At 34.9% G+C, this 18,374-nt stretch overlaps 2 protein-coding genes across 3 annotated transcripts in view; both read left to right on the forward strand.

The window, feature by feature from the left end:
- The window catches only part of LOC143921170 (uncharacterized), a 155,435-nt gene extending 140,657 nt beyond the window's left edge, over window positions 1-14,778 (forward strand). Inside the window, exons 1-6 of one of the 2 annotated variants that reach the window (XM_077444343.1) lie at window positions 9,997-10,061; window positions 12,523-12,585; window positions 12,962-13,052; window positions 13,136-13,313; window positions 13,408-13,589; window positions 13,687-14,778. In XM_077444343.1, the coding sequence (XP_077300469.1) occupies window positions 12,552-12,585; window positions 12,962-13,052; window positions 13,136-13,313; window positions 13,408-13,589; window positions 13,687-13,795 (594 nt within the window). In that variant the 5' untranslated portion in view covers window positions 9,997-10,061; window positions 12,523-12,551 and the 3' untranslated portion in view covers window positions 13,796-14,778. Of the gene's footprint in view, window positions 1-9,996; window positions 10,062-12,522; window positions 12,586-12,961; window positions 13,053-13,135; window positions 13,314-13,407; window positions 13,590-13,686 lie in introns of those variants that run through there. The other variant, XM_077444347.1, reaches the window with a different exon arrangement.
- Window positions 1-18,374, forward strand: part of LOC143921156 (uncharacterized) — a 325,759-nt gene that overhangs the window by 196,834 nt on the left and 110,551 nt on the right. The gene's annotated exons all lie outside the window — the stretch shown is intronic.

An 18,374-nucleotide genomic window follows, 5' to 3' on the forward strand; every position in this document is an offset into this window, starting at 1 on the left:
CTATGTAACAACTACATACTGAAATAAAAATGGGAATAAACAAATTTCTGTGAATAATATAAACTGAATTGCTTAAAACAATTTTGATAGGACGATTCATCATCAACCAGCGATTTAAATTTACTTCATAATAACATTTAACTATACTTCGACGATATAGTAAGATTTAAATACACAATTTTAAACAGTTTCTGAATATTAAATCTATTCCTAATCTAGACACAACCATGTATACAGAAATATAGGATAGGGGCCCCCTCCCCAAAATCCCGATTTTCGATTAACATTAACTGAAAATATTATGCATTATTTTCGAATTTTCGCATGATCTCAAAACTTTATCTATTGTTATTACGTACATATGTACGTAGATAAAGTGAAAAGACAGTCGGTAGGAATTAAGTCAATTAGTAGTTTTTTAGTGACTCAGTTTGATGGTCGATTTTTGGGAAAAAATTTTCGCCTGCGGCGCTTTTTACATAATATCTTTTTAAAATTATTTTATCAAAAATAAGATTATTTTTTTTCATATTTTAAAACTCAATAAGGTGAATGCAAAGAATATTTTCCATTTTTATTCCGATATAAACAAGATTTTTTGAAAATTTTTCAATTTGACCAATCTTTGCCTGCCCCTCCCAAGAAAAATCCCCGATTTTTTCATAAAAGAATGCCGCTTTTATGCCGCATTCTTTTATGATGCATTCTATTTACCTAGGACAAGGATTAAAACAAAATATACAATGTAATTTATGGATCTATTTTGCTTTTGCCATTTTTCTTGTACCTAAATTTGTTTATTCCCATTTTTTTAAATTTTATTTATTTTTTGCCCTTGATTTTTAGCGTGATGGAAAGAAGAAAATTTTGTTATATGGGGGGGGGAGGAACAAAATTTTTTAACCCTGGGTGGGCCCCTTTTGACTCCTGGCATGTACTTATTTCAGTCCCAGTCCGCCACTGTATATATATATATATATATATATATATATATATATATATATATATATATATATATATATATATATATATATATATATATATATATATATATATATATATATATATATATATATATATATATTTTACATACATATTTTCACATACATACATACATATATATATAAGTCAATTAGACAGTCAGATTCAAAACTTTTGGATGATAGACCAGGTTCCTATGGTAAAACATCAATCTCTTGAGGAGAAAAGATGTGAGGAACATTTTCAAGCACACACATCACGAGATAAAAACGGTAGATTTTGTGTAGCTTTACCATATAAAAATTCCCCGGTAGTATTAGGAAGTTCATTGCACATTGCGGAGAAAAGACGCAAAACTTTGGAAAGACGTTTTTTAGCCAATAATAATTTAAAAATGGAATACAATAAAGTTTTAGAAGAGTATATAAATTCAGGACATATGTCAGAGTGTGAACCTCCGGAGGCACATGAGGTTCATTGTTATTCACCTCATCACGTCGTAGTTAAGGAGTCTAGCCTTACCACTAAATATCGTGTAGTTTTTGATGCGTCCGCAAAGACAACGTCCAACATCTCACTAAATAATATTTTGATGGTGGGACCTAGTGTCCAATCAGATTGGTTAAATTTATTTTTATTAAAACTTATTGAACTCATTCCTCAGACAATCTTCAAAAAATGGAAGGATTGTCAATTATCCAATACAGTCATGAAACTTTATAAAATTCCTAGATTGATAATACTAAATAATGCCATTAATATACAGGCACACGGATTTTGTGACGCATCCGAGAAAGCTTATGGTGCTTGTATTTATGTAAAATGTACTGATCAATTGGGAAATTCCAAATGTCATCTTGTGTGTTCTCGTTCGAGAGTCGCTCCGCTCAGTTTTGTAACTATTCCGCGTTTAGAGCTGTGCTCCGCTATGTTATTATCAAAGTTAATGAAGTCAACAATAGACCAATTAACAATTCATATTAATGAAAAATATTATTGGACGGATTCAACCGTCGCATTGCATTGGATTAGGGGAGAGTCATGTAAATGGACTACCTTCGTTGCCAATCGAGTGGCCGAAATCCAATCAATATCTCAACCCATTGAGTGGTACCATGTCTCCTCTACAGACAATCCAGCAGATTTAATTTCTCGAGGGACTCAACCATCAGAATTAAATCATAATTCGTTATGGTGGGACGGCCCTAGTTGGTTGAAATTAGATGAATCACGGTGGCCTCGAAGACCTCCTGAGATCACAATAGATCTTCCAGAGAGAAGGGTAGTCACTAACGCTACCCTTGTGAGGGAAAATAATTGGATAGATAAATATTCTCATCTTCCAAGACTCCTTCGAGTTTTATCATATGTTCGTCGGCCACTAAGGAATAAACAATTAAACGTTAAAGAAAATAACGAACCGTCCGCTTTAGAATTAAAAGATGCTTTAAATAATTTGATTAGGTTATCGCAAATGGAATCATTTCCATTGGAATATCATTTGCTGAGCAAGGGACATCCAATTCCCAGTAGCAGTAAATTAGCTAAATTGTCCCCTCTATTCCATGAGAATTTAATTTGTGTTGGAAGTAGACTTCCTCTGGGAACAACTCTATCAACGTCACCCATTATCTTGTCAAATAAGCATAAACTTACACACATGATTGTCCGAGATGCACACTTGAAATATATTCACTTGGGTACTCAAGCCTTACTGTCGTTATTGCGGCAGACCTATTGGCCATTGGCCGGACATAATACTGTCAAAGGAGTGGTGCGTTCATGTGTCATTTGTTTTAGAAATAAACCACTGTCACACAATAGATTAATGGGATTACTCCCGCTCGAACGTACCACTGCGAATTTTCCTTTCAGTCATGTGGGGATAGACTTCGCAGGACCTTTTCCTGTGAAGAGTGGTTGCAATAAGAATTCTAAGATAATTAAGGGTTACGTTTGTGTCTTTGTGTGTTTTTCCAGTAAGGCAGTTCACTTGGAACTTGTCGGAGACTTAACGAGTTCAAATTTCTTAAATTGTTTAAGAAGATTCGTAGCCAGACGTGGCAGGCCCAATACGATATATTCCGACAATGCTACTAATTTTGTCGGTGCAAGTCGTGAACTCGTTAATTTAGTAAAATTAATTTACGAACGTCCTCATGAGGAGAAGCTACTACGGTATGTAGCCTCCGAAGGGATTCGTTGGAAGTTTAACCCGCCAAGGGCGCCTCACATGGGAGGGCTGTGGGAAGCAGCGGTTAAATCCATGAAAATTCATTTAAACAAGGTGTTAAAGGCCACCACCTTAAATTTCGAATCATTTTGTACGGTATTGACTCAAATAGAAGCTTGCATGAATTCCCGTCCTCTTAGTCCCTTGTCATCGGATCCACTAGACCTTTTACCCCTCACACCTGGACATTTCTTAATTGGCAGATCCTTACTCGCTCTTCCAATGGAGGTTAAATATAACACTAATGTCCATGCCAATCTGCTTCAGATACAATTGACCACAGCAGCATTTTGGAAACGTTGGTCGGCGGAATATTTACATTCTTTGCAGTTACGACACAAATGGAAGAAGGACTCGAGCAACAATCTGAGTGTGGGTCAAATGGTCCTGTTAAAGGAGGAACACATGCTGCCAACCCGATGGGTCTTGGGTCGAGTCACTAAATTGTATCCCGGACCAGATGGCAGAGTTCGAGTCGTCGACGTCTTTACTGCCAGCGGAGAGTTTCGTCGGTCCAGTCATCTAGTGGCGCCATTGCCGATTCTACCACAAGGACCACTTGACAGGAAGGAAGATCAGCAAGATGGAGGAGAAACAGCAGCTTCAATTCCGTCAACTTCGGTAGCTTAGTTTAACCCGAAGACACTACCCCCAACGCATATTACTTATTAGATGTAATCATGAGTTTAAATCATTCAATGTTAATAGTAATACTCCGTAATTCACTTTAATTGTGTTGTGTGTATAATTTAAGCTATTTTCATTTTAACATTCGGCAGTATATATCTCCGAATTTAATCTAATCATTTTGTCTTTATAATATAAGACTTGTCTCATGTCATCACTCGGAAGGATTATATCCGAGTTTAAAATAAACTGTTCAAATTTGACAGTTAAAATTATATTCATGATTTGTTAATGTTAGTCTCCAAGCCAAACTTAATGGAGCATCTTAAATTATTTCATGTCTACTTAATTATAACCTGCCGGGAGTCATCCGCAGGTCTTATGTTTCTTGTTATGAAAACATAAGTTAACTCTTACTGTTTATAGTATTTATGTGAATCATAGAATAAGTAAATATTATAATACTGAACATTTCGATGTTTAACGTAGAGACATCTATAATCATAGTTCGCCTTCATTTCCTGCTTGTAGGAATGAATGAATGACTTTCCAATTTACTTGTAATTTAGCAATGTTTGTGTTACTTGTTGATGAAATCAAGTTAACTTAGGAGCATTACACTCACTAATCAAGTTTAGTTGATCGGTAATAGCTGATCTGTATTGACAACTGTAATAGTGTCAACATTGTATTGTCTAAGTTAACATCAAGATGAGGAATGCTTAAGTTAAACCATATACAGTCCACTCTCTCTTCTTTAAAGTAAACTTATCTTGTAATGCTTATTCACAGCTTCAAAGGAGATTTCAAAAATTTTAATGTAAATAGAAATAACATTCACCAGAGGTATACCTATAAGTTGAAATATTACTGAACCAATAAATTGATTTTATCCTCACACTGGATGAGGCAAAGGTTTCATTATTCACCCTCTATTTAATTATTGTAAGAGCTATGATTTATTGTAAACGACTCGTCAGTAATGCTGTAACTCTGTAGAATAACTGTATTGTTCAACAGTTTTCCTATGTGGGACTATGTTCCGACTTTTATAATGACGTGTGGCAAACAGTCTTATTAACTGATTGTCGATTGGCATTATTGACGAGTTGGAAGTAGTGTGGACCCAAGCGGAAGAACGCTACGGTCGAGTAGTCAGCGAAAAGACGGCGTACGAAGAAGTTGTTCTCGTACGCTCCGCTGAACCACCACGTGCAGATTTTACATTTCAATAAACTACATCAAACCATTATCGAAGTCTTTTCCATGATGGTATATATATATATATATATATATATATATATATATATATATATATATATATATATATATATATATATATATATATATATATATATATATATATATATATATATATATATATATATATATATATATATATATATATATATATATAGTAGCCTGAAAAAGTGCAAACAGGATCTTTTCTTAGGCAAAAACCAAATGATCGCAATCAGATCAGAGAGCGGAGTAATAATTAGGAATAGAGAAGAAATCATAGACAGAGTTTACACGTTCTATGCAAAACTATACGAGAACGACAACGGCCAATTCCCCGCTCTGGAATCGACACACGGCCAAAGGGTTCCTGCAGTATTGCCTAGCGAAGTAGAGGCCGCGCTAAAAACTGCAAAGAACTGTAAAACCCCAGGGGAAGATAATATTCCCATTGACTTACTAAAATGTGGCGGCCCCCCCCTAATTAATATCTCAGCTAGGCTTTTCAGCAAATGCATCCAGAACCAAGCTATACCAGAAGGATGGAATAACGCAACTATCATTTTAATACACAAAAAAGGCGACAAAAGCGATATCAAGAACTACCAACCCATTAGTCTACTTTCAGCGGTCTACAAGCTCTTCACGAAGGTTATTACAGAAAGGCTGAAGAATATCCTCGACGAGAACCAACCTATAGAGCAGGCAGGGTTTAGGGCAAATTTCAGCACAATGGACCACCTCCAAGTAGTTGGCGAACTAATCGAGCGCGCCAACGAATATCAACGGCCATTGTGCCTAGGTTTCGTCGATTATGAGAAAGCCTTCGATACAGTTAGTCATAATGCAGTACTTAACGCTCTAAAAACACAGGGAGTGCCGGAACCCTATGTGGGACTGTTAGCTGCAATATATAAGAATGCCACAGCTTCGGTTAAAATTTTTTCAGGTACAGATAGATTTAGCATAGGAAAAGGAGTAAGACAAGGAGATACAATCTCGCCCAAGTTATTCAATGCGGTGCTTGAGGGAGTTTTCAGGAAATTGGATTGGGATACAGCCGGAGTAAGCATCAATGGTCGCTTTTTGAGTCACCTTCGGTTCGCAGACGATATAGTTTTAGTAGCTCGTGATTCAGCTGACCTACTTATCAGACTAACACAGCTGGACAGGGAAAGTAGAAAAGTAGGATTAAAAATTAACGTAGATAAGACTAAACTAATGTTCAATAGTTATTGCATGCCTGATAGCATCCCCTTAGATAATAAACCAGTAGAAGTAGTAAATAATTATTTATATTTAGGTCAAATAATTGACATGTCTGGTAGTAAAAATGAAGAGATAAAGAGACGTATGAAATTAGGGTGGAGTGCATTTGGACGGATGAATGCTGTTTTTAAATCAAAAATGCCACTCTGCCTGAAGAAAAGGATCTTTGATCAATGCGTTTTGCCAGTGATGACGTATGGATGTGAAACTTGGACACTGAACGCCAAGATGCAAAATAAAATCCAATGCACTCAAAGAAGTATGGAACGCTGTATGCTTGGCATAACGAGGAAAGACAGGAAGCGGAACACGTGGGTGAGAAATATGACAAGGGTAGTGGACATAGTGGATAGAGTGAAGAGATTGAAATGGCAATGGGCGGGTCACGTAGCTAGGAGGATGGACGAAAGGTGGACAAAAGAAGTGCTTGAATGGTACCCGAGAGAAGGCAAAAGAGTAAAAGGAAGACCGCAAGGAAGATGGGTGAACGAAATTAGGAAAATGTGCGGAATGAGATGGATGAGTGTTGCGCAAAACAGAGACGAGTGGAAGCGTGTTGGAGAGGCCTTCATCCAGCAGTGGATGGCGAATGGCTGTAAATGATGATGATGATGATGATGATATATATATATATATATATATATATATATATATATATATATATATATATATATATATATATATGTATAACCTTTTTATTTAAAGATATGATGCTGGTCCGTGAGAATTACTGAAAAATATATGCTGGTCCGCCAACTGAAATAGTTTGAGTAGCACTGCTCTAGTGACATAGTGGAATTATATGTGTATAAGGGGGAGGGGGGCGCCTTAAAATATTTTGCAGGGGGCGCCTGGAATTCATGTTACGCCACTGATCAACACGGATCCTTTGGTTGGTCTGTAAATAGTGTTTAGGTGGCATTAGACATTTTGCAAATTAATTGTGTATAAATACATACATATGTGGTTGTATGACATTTAGGTAACACAATTTAATTACATATTATTGCAATTCCTGGATGACGATTCCGATCAAAATGTCATCGTGAATTGTAACAATGTCATATATGTATATATACATATGTATAACGATAATGGTTGAATACAAAAATGGCATACTGAAATTGGAACCTGCTAGAGATTAAAAACCCGTCTCGAGATAACACATATTGCTATTCGACATAATAGCGATGGAAAATTCTGAAATTATTATTTTAAAAAGTTCAATGACTCGGCTCGATTGAGAAATAATAATCAAATGAGCAAAATAAGAAAATCGTTATTTTAGTAAAAGTCCGTTGGAGAGTAACAAATTAAAAGGCCAGCAATTTAATCAATTTTGTTAGTATACAAATCAGTTTTCGTCAAGTATTTTATTAACAAAATGTTCCGTATTATAATATTAAATGTCAGTGTTAATAAAAAATGGACAGTATAAAAATCTGAAGTACATTCGCCGGAACAAATACATAGCAATGTCTGTTGTTATCTTAGCAAAAGTCCAATGGATCATACTTTTCTCTTACCGAAACAAATACACAAATGTATGTAAGTAGATATGTCTGTTTAAACTTCCTTATTTATACCCTAGGAGTCACTGCCGGATCCAAGAGGGGGTGCCAGGCGCCCACCTTGGTCGAATTTAAATATTATTATTCAATAATTTCATTCATAATTTAAATTTTTCATATTTAAATATTATTATTCACAATATATTTATATTTTTACAAATATATGTTAGTTCCGAATTCTCCTTATTGTTTTTGCATATCTGAACAACCCTTTCAGTTAGGCAGGCTAAGTTTAATGCCAGATGAAAGTAGCCGTTCGTTCTGTAAAAGTTCTCATAATATATGGCATGGGGCTTTTAACAAAACTCGCTATTTTACTTGGATAACAACAAAAAAAAAATTCGGGTGTGACCAACACATGACTTTATCTATGTTTTTGAGGAATATAAGAAGGTTACAAAACAAAATTCGATATTGAACCGTACAGACAAATTATGAAATACTAATAACTGACAGCATTTTCGATTCAAATTGAGCGCAAATGTATGAAAACTTGCACAAGATATCAGTTCTACTTCCGGTTGTCAGATTTTGTTCAAATTTTTTTTTATTACTTAAAATCACTATCAGTATTATACTTATTAAATATCAAGAAAATAAAAATTATTTAAAAGGTCAAAATATGTAAAAACATGTAAAAAAAATTCAGTCCGATTCAGTTAGTAGTTTGGGAAAAAATTGAATTCAAAAACTTAAAACTTCAGCGGCTCGGAACAGGTCTTCGGAGCTCATATCATGCGCATGTTTCGAAGCCAAGATAATTTTTTCCTGCCAATCCATTTTTTCCTTCTATTTTCCCCATGGTTATCAAACGGAGAAATTCGTATTTTGGACCCCGTATCATGTGTCCGAGGTACTCCACCTTTCTCCGCTCGACGACAGAAACAGGTTCCCTGCCTCTCCCCATCATGCCGAGGACAGCTTCGAATTATATCTTCTTGGTCCACGGAATCTTCAGCATACGCCTATACACCCACATCTCAAAAGCTTCGATGCGGCTGATCATCTTGGTCTTCAGAGCCCACGTCTCACATCCGTGTAGTAATACTGTCCAGACGTAGCTCTTCGTGAATCTCAACCGCGTATGAAGATTGAGATGCTTGATTGTAATCGCCGCCTTAATTTTTTACAAATGCTGTTCTAGCCATCTCGATGCGGATTCTTAAATCTTAATCTGGGTCCATCTCTTCATTCAGCCAGGTACCCAGGTATTTGTATCGTTTTACTCTTTCTATCACCTCTCCATCCAAGGTTAGATTCCCGGTGTCTGTTTGCATTCTATCTACTATCATAAATGTTGTCTTCTTTAGATTTATGCGCAGACCTCTTCGATTGCTTTCTTGATGTACACGGTCTAGAGATCTTTGCAGGTCTGCTAAATTTTCAGCGACTAGTGCCGTGTCATCAGCATATCTTAATTGGTGATCGTCTCGCCGCCCACCTTGATGCCCTCCGCCTCTTGGAGAGCATCGTGGAAGATGGATTCAGTGTAGGTGTTAAAAAGAGTAGGTGATAGGATGCATCCTTGCCTGACGCCCCGTTCTATAGGAATCTCATCAGTGAATTGATCATCGACACGTACTACTGCAGTCTGATTCCAATAAATATTTCGTAGCAATCTGACATCTCTGTCATCCAGGCCAATATTTTTTAATGTTTCAATCAGGCGAGCGTGTTGGACACGGTCAAAGGCCTTTTCAAAGTCTATAAAGCAGATGTACACAGGTTTACGGACTTCTCTCCATCTTTGGAGTAGTGTTTTCATACAGAAAAGGGCCTCTCGGGTACCCAAGCCTTGTCTGAACCCAAACTGCTCTCAGCTAATCGCCTCTTCACACCGTGAGTAATGAGATACGGTCCAATGAGATACGGACTAGACCGATGTCGACATAATGGACCAATCCTGTGCATCTGCAACATTTGACAAAGTTATGTGGCAAGTGCCCATCGGAAGCGCTGCTCGCACGCACGTGACGCAGTCGGCGAAACAGACATAGAGACAGAGACAGAGTGAGTCCGCCAGCCGCGTTGCTATGCGATAATCCGAACACCAAATTCGGTTGGAAATCGCACGGCACGGTCAGTAGCGGTCCGCATTCTGCGGTGAATATACGACGCTGAGCTGCCCCACTCGCCCACAGGTACGTTCTTATTGAAGCTAATTAGCCCTTTCAATCAGTTGGTTGCGCCATTCATTGCAGGCCGATTCCGATTCCGCGACGCCATTCTTCATTTTTCCGGCTTTCCCGCATCGGTAGCCGTTTCGTTCGGCAATATCGACGCGCTTTCGGTCTTTGCGCAAACGATGGCCAAGGCCGTGGACGCGCGTGCCATTTTCTGTCGCGCGGTCACTTCGTTTTAAGTACTATGGTTTGTACAGCTCAAGAAAAAGATCGAGCCTAATGCTGCGAATCTTGCGAGCTCGGGAACACTGTTGCATTCGTCGGCTTGCCTGTATGAACATGTACATATGTATGAACCGACCTTGGAATCGCGTCTCGTCTTTTTCGATTGAGCCGTGCGGTGCGGCCTTTCCGTGTCATTTGCGTGTTTCGCAGCCTCTTTGGACGAATGTTTACGTTGGGCCGTCTCGCTATCAATATTATCACGCGATCCGTGTATCAGTGATAGTGTCAGTATCACGATTAAAGGGCGGCCGGAAGCGTGCTTTTTCCAGGAATCAGGGCATTTTGGGTCTATTTAGAAATTAAGAGTCCAAAAAAATGAACGGCACGCTTCCGGTCCTACCTCTAATCATGATGATCAATACTAGAATCACGATCCGAGTTAATATTCGTTCCATCAGCACCAAAATGGCGGCTCGACGTCCCCTTGCATTTCGTTGCTTTGCGAATCGTCGCGAAACTGTTTGCCGCCCTCTCCATTAGCATATCTACAATGTATGTGTGACAATTTTTTTCATCGTTATAATACAAAAAATTTACATATACGGTATACTCTCAATTATCCGGGTGCGGATTATCCGTGCATGAAAAATATTAATTTAAAAATTAAATTATTTTTTTATATGATTATGAGACCCACCGATTGATTGCAACCATAAACACGCGTGTTATTTGAAACAAATGATGTCACACAGATTCGCTTAAAAAGTTTTTTTTATAGGACGATTCATCATCAACTAGCGATTTAAATTTACTTCATACTTCCATAATAACATTTGATTATAATTGCACTTTTAAATTTTGATTCGTGCATTTTTGAAAATTCTATTTATTTTTTACCCTTGATTTTTAGCGTGATGGAAAGAAGAAAATTTTGTTATATGGGGGGGGAAGACATTTTTTTAGCCCTGGGTGGGAGCCCCCTGGCAAGCACTGGTTTCAGTCCCAGTCCGCCACTGTTTCCGGGAATAAAAATTCGTTCGGTTCGTTCAAAATTCCCATTTTTGCCCATATCTACTAAGGGCTGACGAGAGGGGGGGAGGCGGAATAAAGTTTCAGGGCCCGAGTTCACTCTTTTTCGAGTGCTACTACATACATAGTTAGTATATAGTACATTATAAGTTTCAAAATATCACACTGATTAAATGAAAATATCGTAAATGAAAATTATGTCGAATATATTTTTGTTAGTTATAGTCGAATTGAATTTAAATATGCACAACTTTCCAAACACCATATGGATATACATATTTGATAAATATTTAGACTACATAGATTGGGTGAATTTTTTTGTCCACTGCTACGGCGAGCGGCCACGCTTACAATGTGTACATGTGTTGGTAAAAGTGTTAGCCGAGCGCGGCCTCGGCTGAAGTCGGGCGCACTCGGCTAACGGCGTTCGGCTCTCGGCCGAGCTCGGCGAAGAAGGGGGGAGGGGGGGGGGGACTTATGCAACATCTTGACGCCAACGTTCCGTCCAAGCTCTAAGGTGTCTCACACGTGCGCACACCTTAGAGGGAACGCTTTCATGGAGCCATCCACACACACGATATCTACTACCGATGTTTCCATATCCAGTTCCCATATTGCAACCTGTGGTCGCTATTTAGGAACTGGATATGGAATTCGTATTATCGTATTATTACCAATGTTCTTTATTGCGGGTATAAATTATTTTCACACGATAAAAATTAACAAACACATCAATTTGATAAATATGTAGGTTTTTTTTTAGAAACCCTTTGAACAGACGAAGAACAGAATATATGTATGTACAAGATTTTCGTACAAAATTTCTTATGGTACATACTTATCATTTAATGTAATGCTGAGATTATTATTTTCATATTTATCACAACATGTACATTATTTTTAGATTAACCATGCTTAGTAGTTACCTTAACTTACATATACATATGTATGTAAAAGTCCTGATGAATGTTTAATTCTGCGATAAATGACAATGTAAAGTTTCCCATAGACATCACATAAGATTTACCAAACATTTTACGGACGTAATAAATGCTTTAAACATGGCTCATCTAATAGTAAACATGTTATTAAATTTATTTGAACAGTTTTATTTTATTTAAATTTATTTGAATATGCATTTGTTATTAATTTATTAAATTTAATGTCACGGATTCTACCACCTATTCTATTCTACATTAAACCATCGATATTGTTATTATTTCAGACGGGAAGTGCATAGATCGTGATTTTATCATGACTGACGGATTTCGCAATTTCAACAGAGCTGGTAAGTTAAATGAACGCAAACAGTAAATAAGACATTTGAATATTATATTGTAGTATGTATGTATAAGTATCAGCAGTGTAATACCCCTCCTCCCCCCCATTGAATTGATATCGATCTCTTACATGGCGACATATGTATGTATATGTAAGTATGCACAGGTGTACTTCTTGGAATTATTAACATTCTACGAATCCTCCATGGACTTAGTAAATCTGTTTAATCCTAAAAATTATACGTTTACGTATAATTTCATCAATTTAGTATCTACATATATATTAATATGTACTTGTTATTATGTCAATAAAATGTGTATCTATAGAATATGAAAAACTGTTTTCAGAATTCTTACATAGATTGTATGTACATATGTTTTTAGTTGGACAACACATTCAACCTACTTGGCCCTGTTCTAACGATGAACCATTCGAGATTTCAGCATGGAGTCGCAACGTCCCAAACAATTCACTGTAAATATTATATAATATAATATTTATATAAAAAATAAGAAGAGCTCAAAAATTTCAAATAAATAATCATTTTATATTTATAGGTATGTTCCGAGGAATGTTCCCCGAAAAATCATTGCAACGCCACCTGCAAGTGTTGCGATGCCTTCTTCACAATCCATGACATATTTAGAAACATCACGACAGGAAATACAGATGTTTACGGTTTCGGAAACTAAACGTGATAATATCAATTTGAGCGATATTTGGGGCATTTCCAATGTAATTAGATATTTATAAAAATCTAATAACCTTAATTTTAATGCTTAAAGGTTTAATATAAACCCATTCATACATATATTTATGTACATTTTAGGTCCCGAAAGGAAGCATTTATAAGAATAACAAATTTTGCGGTTTTTGTCGTCAAAATGGAGAACATGCGTCAATTTATTTGAGTCATTCGCTGAGGTCACCGACAGGTGCTTTATTATGTCCAATTCTACGAAAATTCGAATGTCCCCTATGTGGAGCTACTGGTGATATGGCACATACTATGTAAGATATAAGATATCTTAAAATTTGTTGTACACATATGCAAAATGCATACATAGATACATATATTGTGATTGTAAATTATTAAATTTTTTTTCAGAACGTATTGCCCTATTTCACTCAAACAGAATTCAGGAATAAAACCATTGTCTGTTGCAAAAATGTTGAATTCTACACGACGTAAAAGCAATGGACAGCTACGGTATTAAAATATTAAAACCCATCATCTGTTGTACTTTTTTCTAAACAATTATAAAAATTGAAGTGCTTTTGTATATTTTTAAGTTATTTTTCTTATAACTAGCTACATACATACATCTATCTCGGCTATTCTTTATTTAATTTTTTCGTTTTCAATTTATTGTGCAAATTCCGATTTGATCATTTTTTTAAATATATATTATAAAATCAATTGGGTCGTTAATTCAAAAACATACATATATTGTATTACAATGTAAAACCAATTTGTTTTTTTTTGCATTTTGCTTCTCATTTAAAAATATGTATTTTGTTATCGTAAAACATTAATTTTAATAAAATTAGTTTGCACGTATTTTTAATTCTTTTTTCAAATTAAGTATTGTATTGCCAATATATTAGAAATATGAGAAATTGCAATAATTGGGCTGGTCTATGGTATATAGTTAAACACTTATTACTATACCAATTTATAATAATCATGCATACATATACATACATACATATATGTAAATAATTGGCAAACAAAAGCACACAAGATCCTTATTAACTACTACATATACATACATATGTACATTATTATGATTTATCTATTAAAATATGCTATGACAATTTTTTTCTTCATTTTAATTTCTTATTTTAATCGAAATTGCAAGTCTACCAGGCCCAATATACATACTAATTATAGATGATAAGACAGGACCAAATTGATCTCATTGTATGTTAACAGAAACCAATCTGATTACTTTATAAGTGTTTAGTTGTTACTGTCATCGAAGCGATTTTTAGTTAGTATCTATTTATGTATATATGTAGGTAGCTATTTTTTTATATTCGGATTTATTTCTCTTTATTTTTAATTTTAAAGAGCAAAATTTGCTTAGTGTATTTTGCTTATTATATTTTAGTATTTTTGTTCTCATCATTAGTTTGTAATTTTTTCGTGTTTATTTTTGTTTATAAAGTGATAAATAAAATTTTTAGCTAGATATGTATTATTTTTTTAAATCCAACCAAAAATACGTATAAATTATAATATATAAATTTATAGAATATAAAAGTGCACCACTGGCGACATTTTTTTAAGAATGCCCATTTTTACATTTTTTTTACAATATTCTTTACTTTACTAATTACCAAGTACCAAGCACATTAAATCAATGTATATCCCATTTTTTTTTAATTATTTCTCACATGCGAAATTGAGAAGAAAACTTATTATATATATATATATATGTATAATAAGTTTTCAATCACTACCGGCCACTTGTCAATCAAGTTATGACTAGTGACCGGACCCACAGTGCGCCGTTTATTGTTCAATTGTTGTAAATGCATTGTTAAAGTTTCGTCCAACCTTTATTTTTTTTACTCTAGCTTTGTAAATAGAGCCAAACCGCCCCGATTACTGGAAAAAGCACGGTGTCTATCCGCAGTCTGGTTATGACTCATAACAAATAGAGATTATTGATTGGCGGTAGACTCCAGCAAAATGTAATAATACACTTTTGTGGTAGAATCAAAAATTTCTAATATGCGCCCTCTTAATAAATGTGGTTAAACGAATGTTTTTTTATATATCTTGTAAACGATCAATTAGTACAAATATCTCGTAAACGATCACCCACCAAACAAAAATCAATATCATATTCGAATTCAGTGGGTCAAACTTAGTAAAGATTGGTTAGTCTCCGCTCTGGTAACTCAAAAACGTGATTTTTTGTTGCTCATTGTAATCGGAGAGCCTTCATACTACATACAAAACAATTAAAAATTTTATCGTTTCTCCATTGTAAGTTACAGGGAAGGGGATCACTGTGGGCAACAAGTGTCCAAGAATAAACACTATTCAAATACCGACAATGATGATCTCGCAGATCAACAGAGCCAAGACGAAGAACTGCAAACTGCAGAAGTTCAGTATGATTTCAAAAGATATTCCAAATTAGTCAGTGATTAGTGCCATACTTTCAGCAAGATCCCAATGATACGTTTCAATATTCATGCTCACGTTCGAAGAGGTTGTGAAATAAATGATTACGCTCTTATTCAATGGATGAAAAATCAAAATCACCCCACTACAGTTGAGACTGGTGAGCATCGTCACCGTCGAAAGCAACATAGTAAGAAAGTCGTTTGACATTTACTCAAATTTCGCTTTTTGTAATGTCCAGCCCACCATCAACTTGGATGATCAGAGCTGATTCTCTATTATCATTGAAGAAGGTTTCCATGTATGATTTCCATTCTGCAAGCCTTTCTTCAATATTTAGTAGTTTGCCGGTTTGATCTGTAAGTGAACTAATATATTTATTTTTGTATATTCCTGCTGCTTGTTTAACCTTCTTATGCATATTAAACGTATCATGTTTTGCTTCGAATTCCTCTATCATTCCGCCACATTCGCTGGCTAGCCATTTCTCCTTAGCTCGCCGAATTAGACGACGGATGGATCTTTGGACTTCCACGTATTTCTGCGTATTTATATTTTTATATCTGCGCCGAAGATCCATTAGTTGTGTAGTTGTGTTGATTATATCTTTAACGGCAATCCACGTAGATTCAATATCCATACTTCTCGATGTAGAAACATTGCTCAATTTATCGTTTAGTTCATACTGTATCAAACTTCTGATTCTTTCGTCATGCAATTTTTCCGTTTCGATACCAGACGCTTTTTTTTTTCTTGTGTAACTTTTAAGTTTGAATTTGACTTTTGCTACTAAGAGGCTATGGTCTGTGAATACGTCCACTCCTGGGTATGTCTTAACACTTTTTATTATATTTCTAAAGCGTTTGTTTATGGTGATATCATCAATTTGATTCCTTACATCTCTGTCAGCATTTGAGATCCATGTATATAATTTCCTTGGATGTAATTTAAAAAAGGTGCTCATGATAATCAGCTCTCCTTCTTGGCAGAATTGGACTAATCTATCACCACGTTCATTTGGTGTCCTCAGTCCGAAACTTCCAACCACTTCTTCTCGTGCACCGCAACCAACCTTTGCGTTAAAGTCACCCATGACAATTGTTATATCGCTTCTTCTACAATAGGTTTTGGCCTTCTCTATATCCGCATAAAAGAGCTCAACCTCATCGTCCGGTGCGTTTGCAGTAGGTGCATATACTTGAATAACATTCAATGAAAAAGGTCTTTTATTTATTTGTAACAATGCAACGCGGTCAGATAATGGCAGCCAATTTTTACATACCTCTTTTACGTTTCACTTATGATTACATCAAAAAAAATTGTTGGTGTTTTTATTCAAAATAATTTATTTATTTATTTTATTCTAAACATACCATTGTGGCATAACAGGAATTCCTAAAGCGCCACAATGGTCAAAAATATAACACAAAAAAAACAAAATAACAATTAAACATAAATTAATACATAACGAAAATAATATACTCATCAATTATGCATAAAAAAAAAATTCGGGTGTGACCAACCCATGACTTTATCTATGTATTTGAGGAATATAAGAAGGTTACTAAACAAAATTCGATATTGAACCGTACAGACAAATTATCAAATACTAATAACTATGATGGAAATGTATGGAAACTTGCACAAGACAAAAGTTCTACTTCCGGTTGTCAGATTTTGTTCAAATTTTTTTTATTACTTAATATCACTATCAGTATTATACTTATTAATAATCAAGAAAATAAAAATAATTTAAAAGGTCAAAATAAAATAATGAAATATTGTTTTAAAAAAAAATACTACTTCCTGTTTACAAATTCAGACCAAACCATTATCAAATCTTTAAGTTAGTACATAAATAATATAAATATAATTTTTCAGCTTAATACGTTCAGGGGTGTGGACAGGATCCAGGCGACAACATTGTTGACCTTTCTAAGAGGAGAAAATCCCACTTCCGGTTCATTAAATTTGGTGATTTTATTTTTTATTTTTACTTAAAATCACTATTTTTATTATACTCAATAAATATCAAGAAGATTAAATAATTTAAAAAGTCAAAATAAAATAATGAAAAAACAATGAAATCTTGTTTTAAAAAAAAATACTACTTCCGGTTTACGAATTCTGACCAAAACGCTACCAAATCTAATTTAGTACAAGAAGAATACAAATATAAATTTTCGGCTTAATACGTCCAGGGGTGTGGACAGGATCCAGGCGACAACATTTTTGACCTTTCTAGGAGATAAAAATCCGACTTCCGGTATATTAAATTTTGTGATTTTTTTTTATTTTCATCACATTGATAGAAGAATTATACTTGATTTTTTTCGTGAAGATCACACGTGTATAAAGGGTCGAAAAAAATAGTGGAAGAAAAATCGAACAAGAGTAAACTGCCACTTCCGGTTGAGGGATGCTTACTAAATTTTATACATAGCTTGGTATTATGCTTAAACTTCTAGATATGAAATTTCAGTTCAATAAACCAAAAGGTTTTTTAGAAAAACATAAAAAAATAAAAAAAAAAAAATAAAAATAAAATAAAAATAAAAAAAAAGAGTAAAAGTACTACTTTCGGTTCAGATAAAAATATTTAAAAATAAAAGGTTATAGATATTATTATTTTTATTACATATAAAAAAATTTTTATC

Source organism: Arctopsyche grandis, chromosome 2, assembly GCF_051622035.1.
Source record: "Arctopsyche grandis isolate Sample6627 chromosome 2, ASM5162203v2, whole genome shotgun sequence".
Lineage (NCBI taxonomy): Eukaryota > Metazoa > Arthropoda > Insecta > Trichoptera > Hydropsychidae > Arctopsyche > Arctopsyche grandis.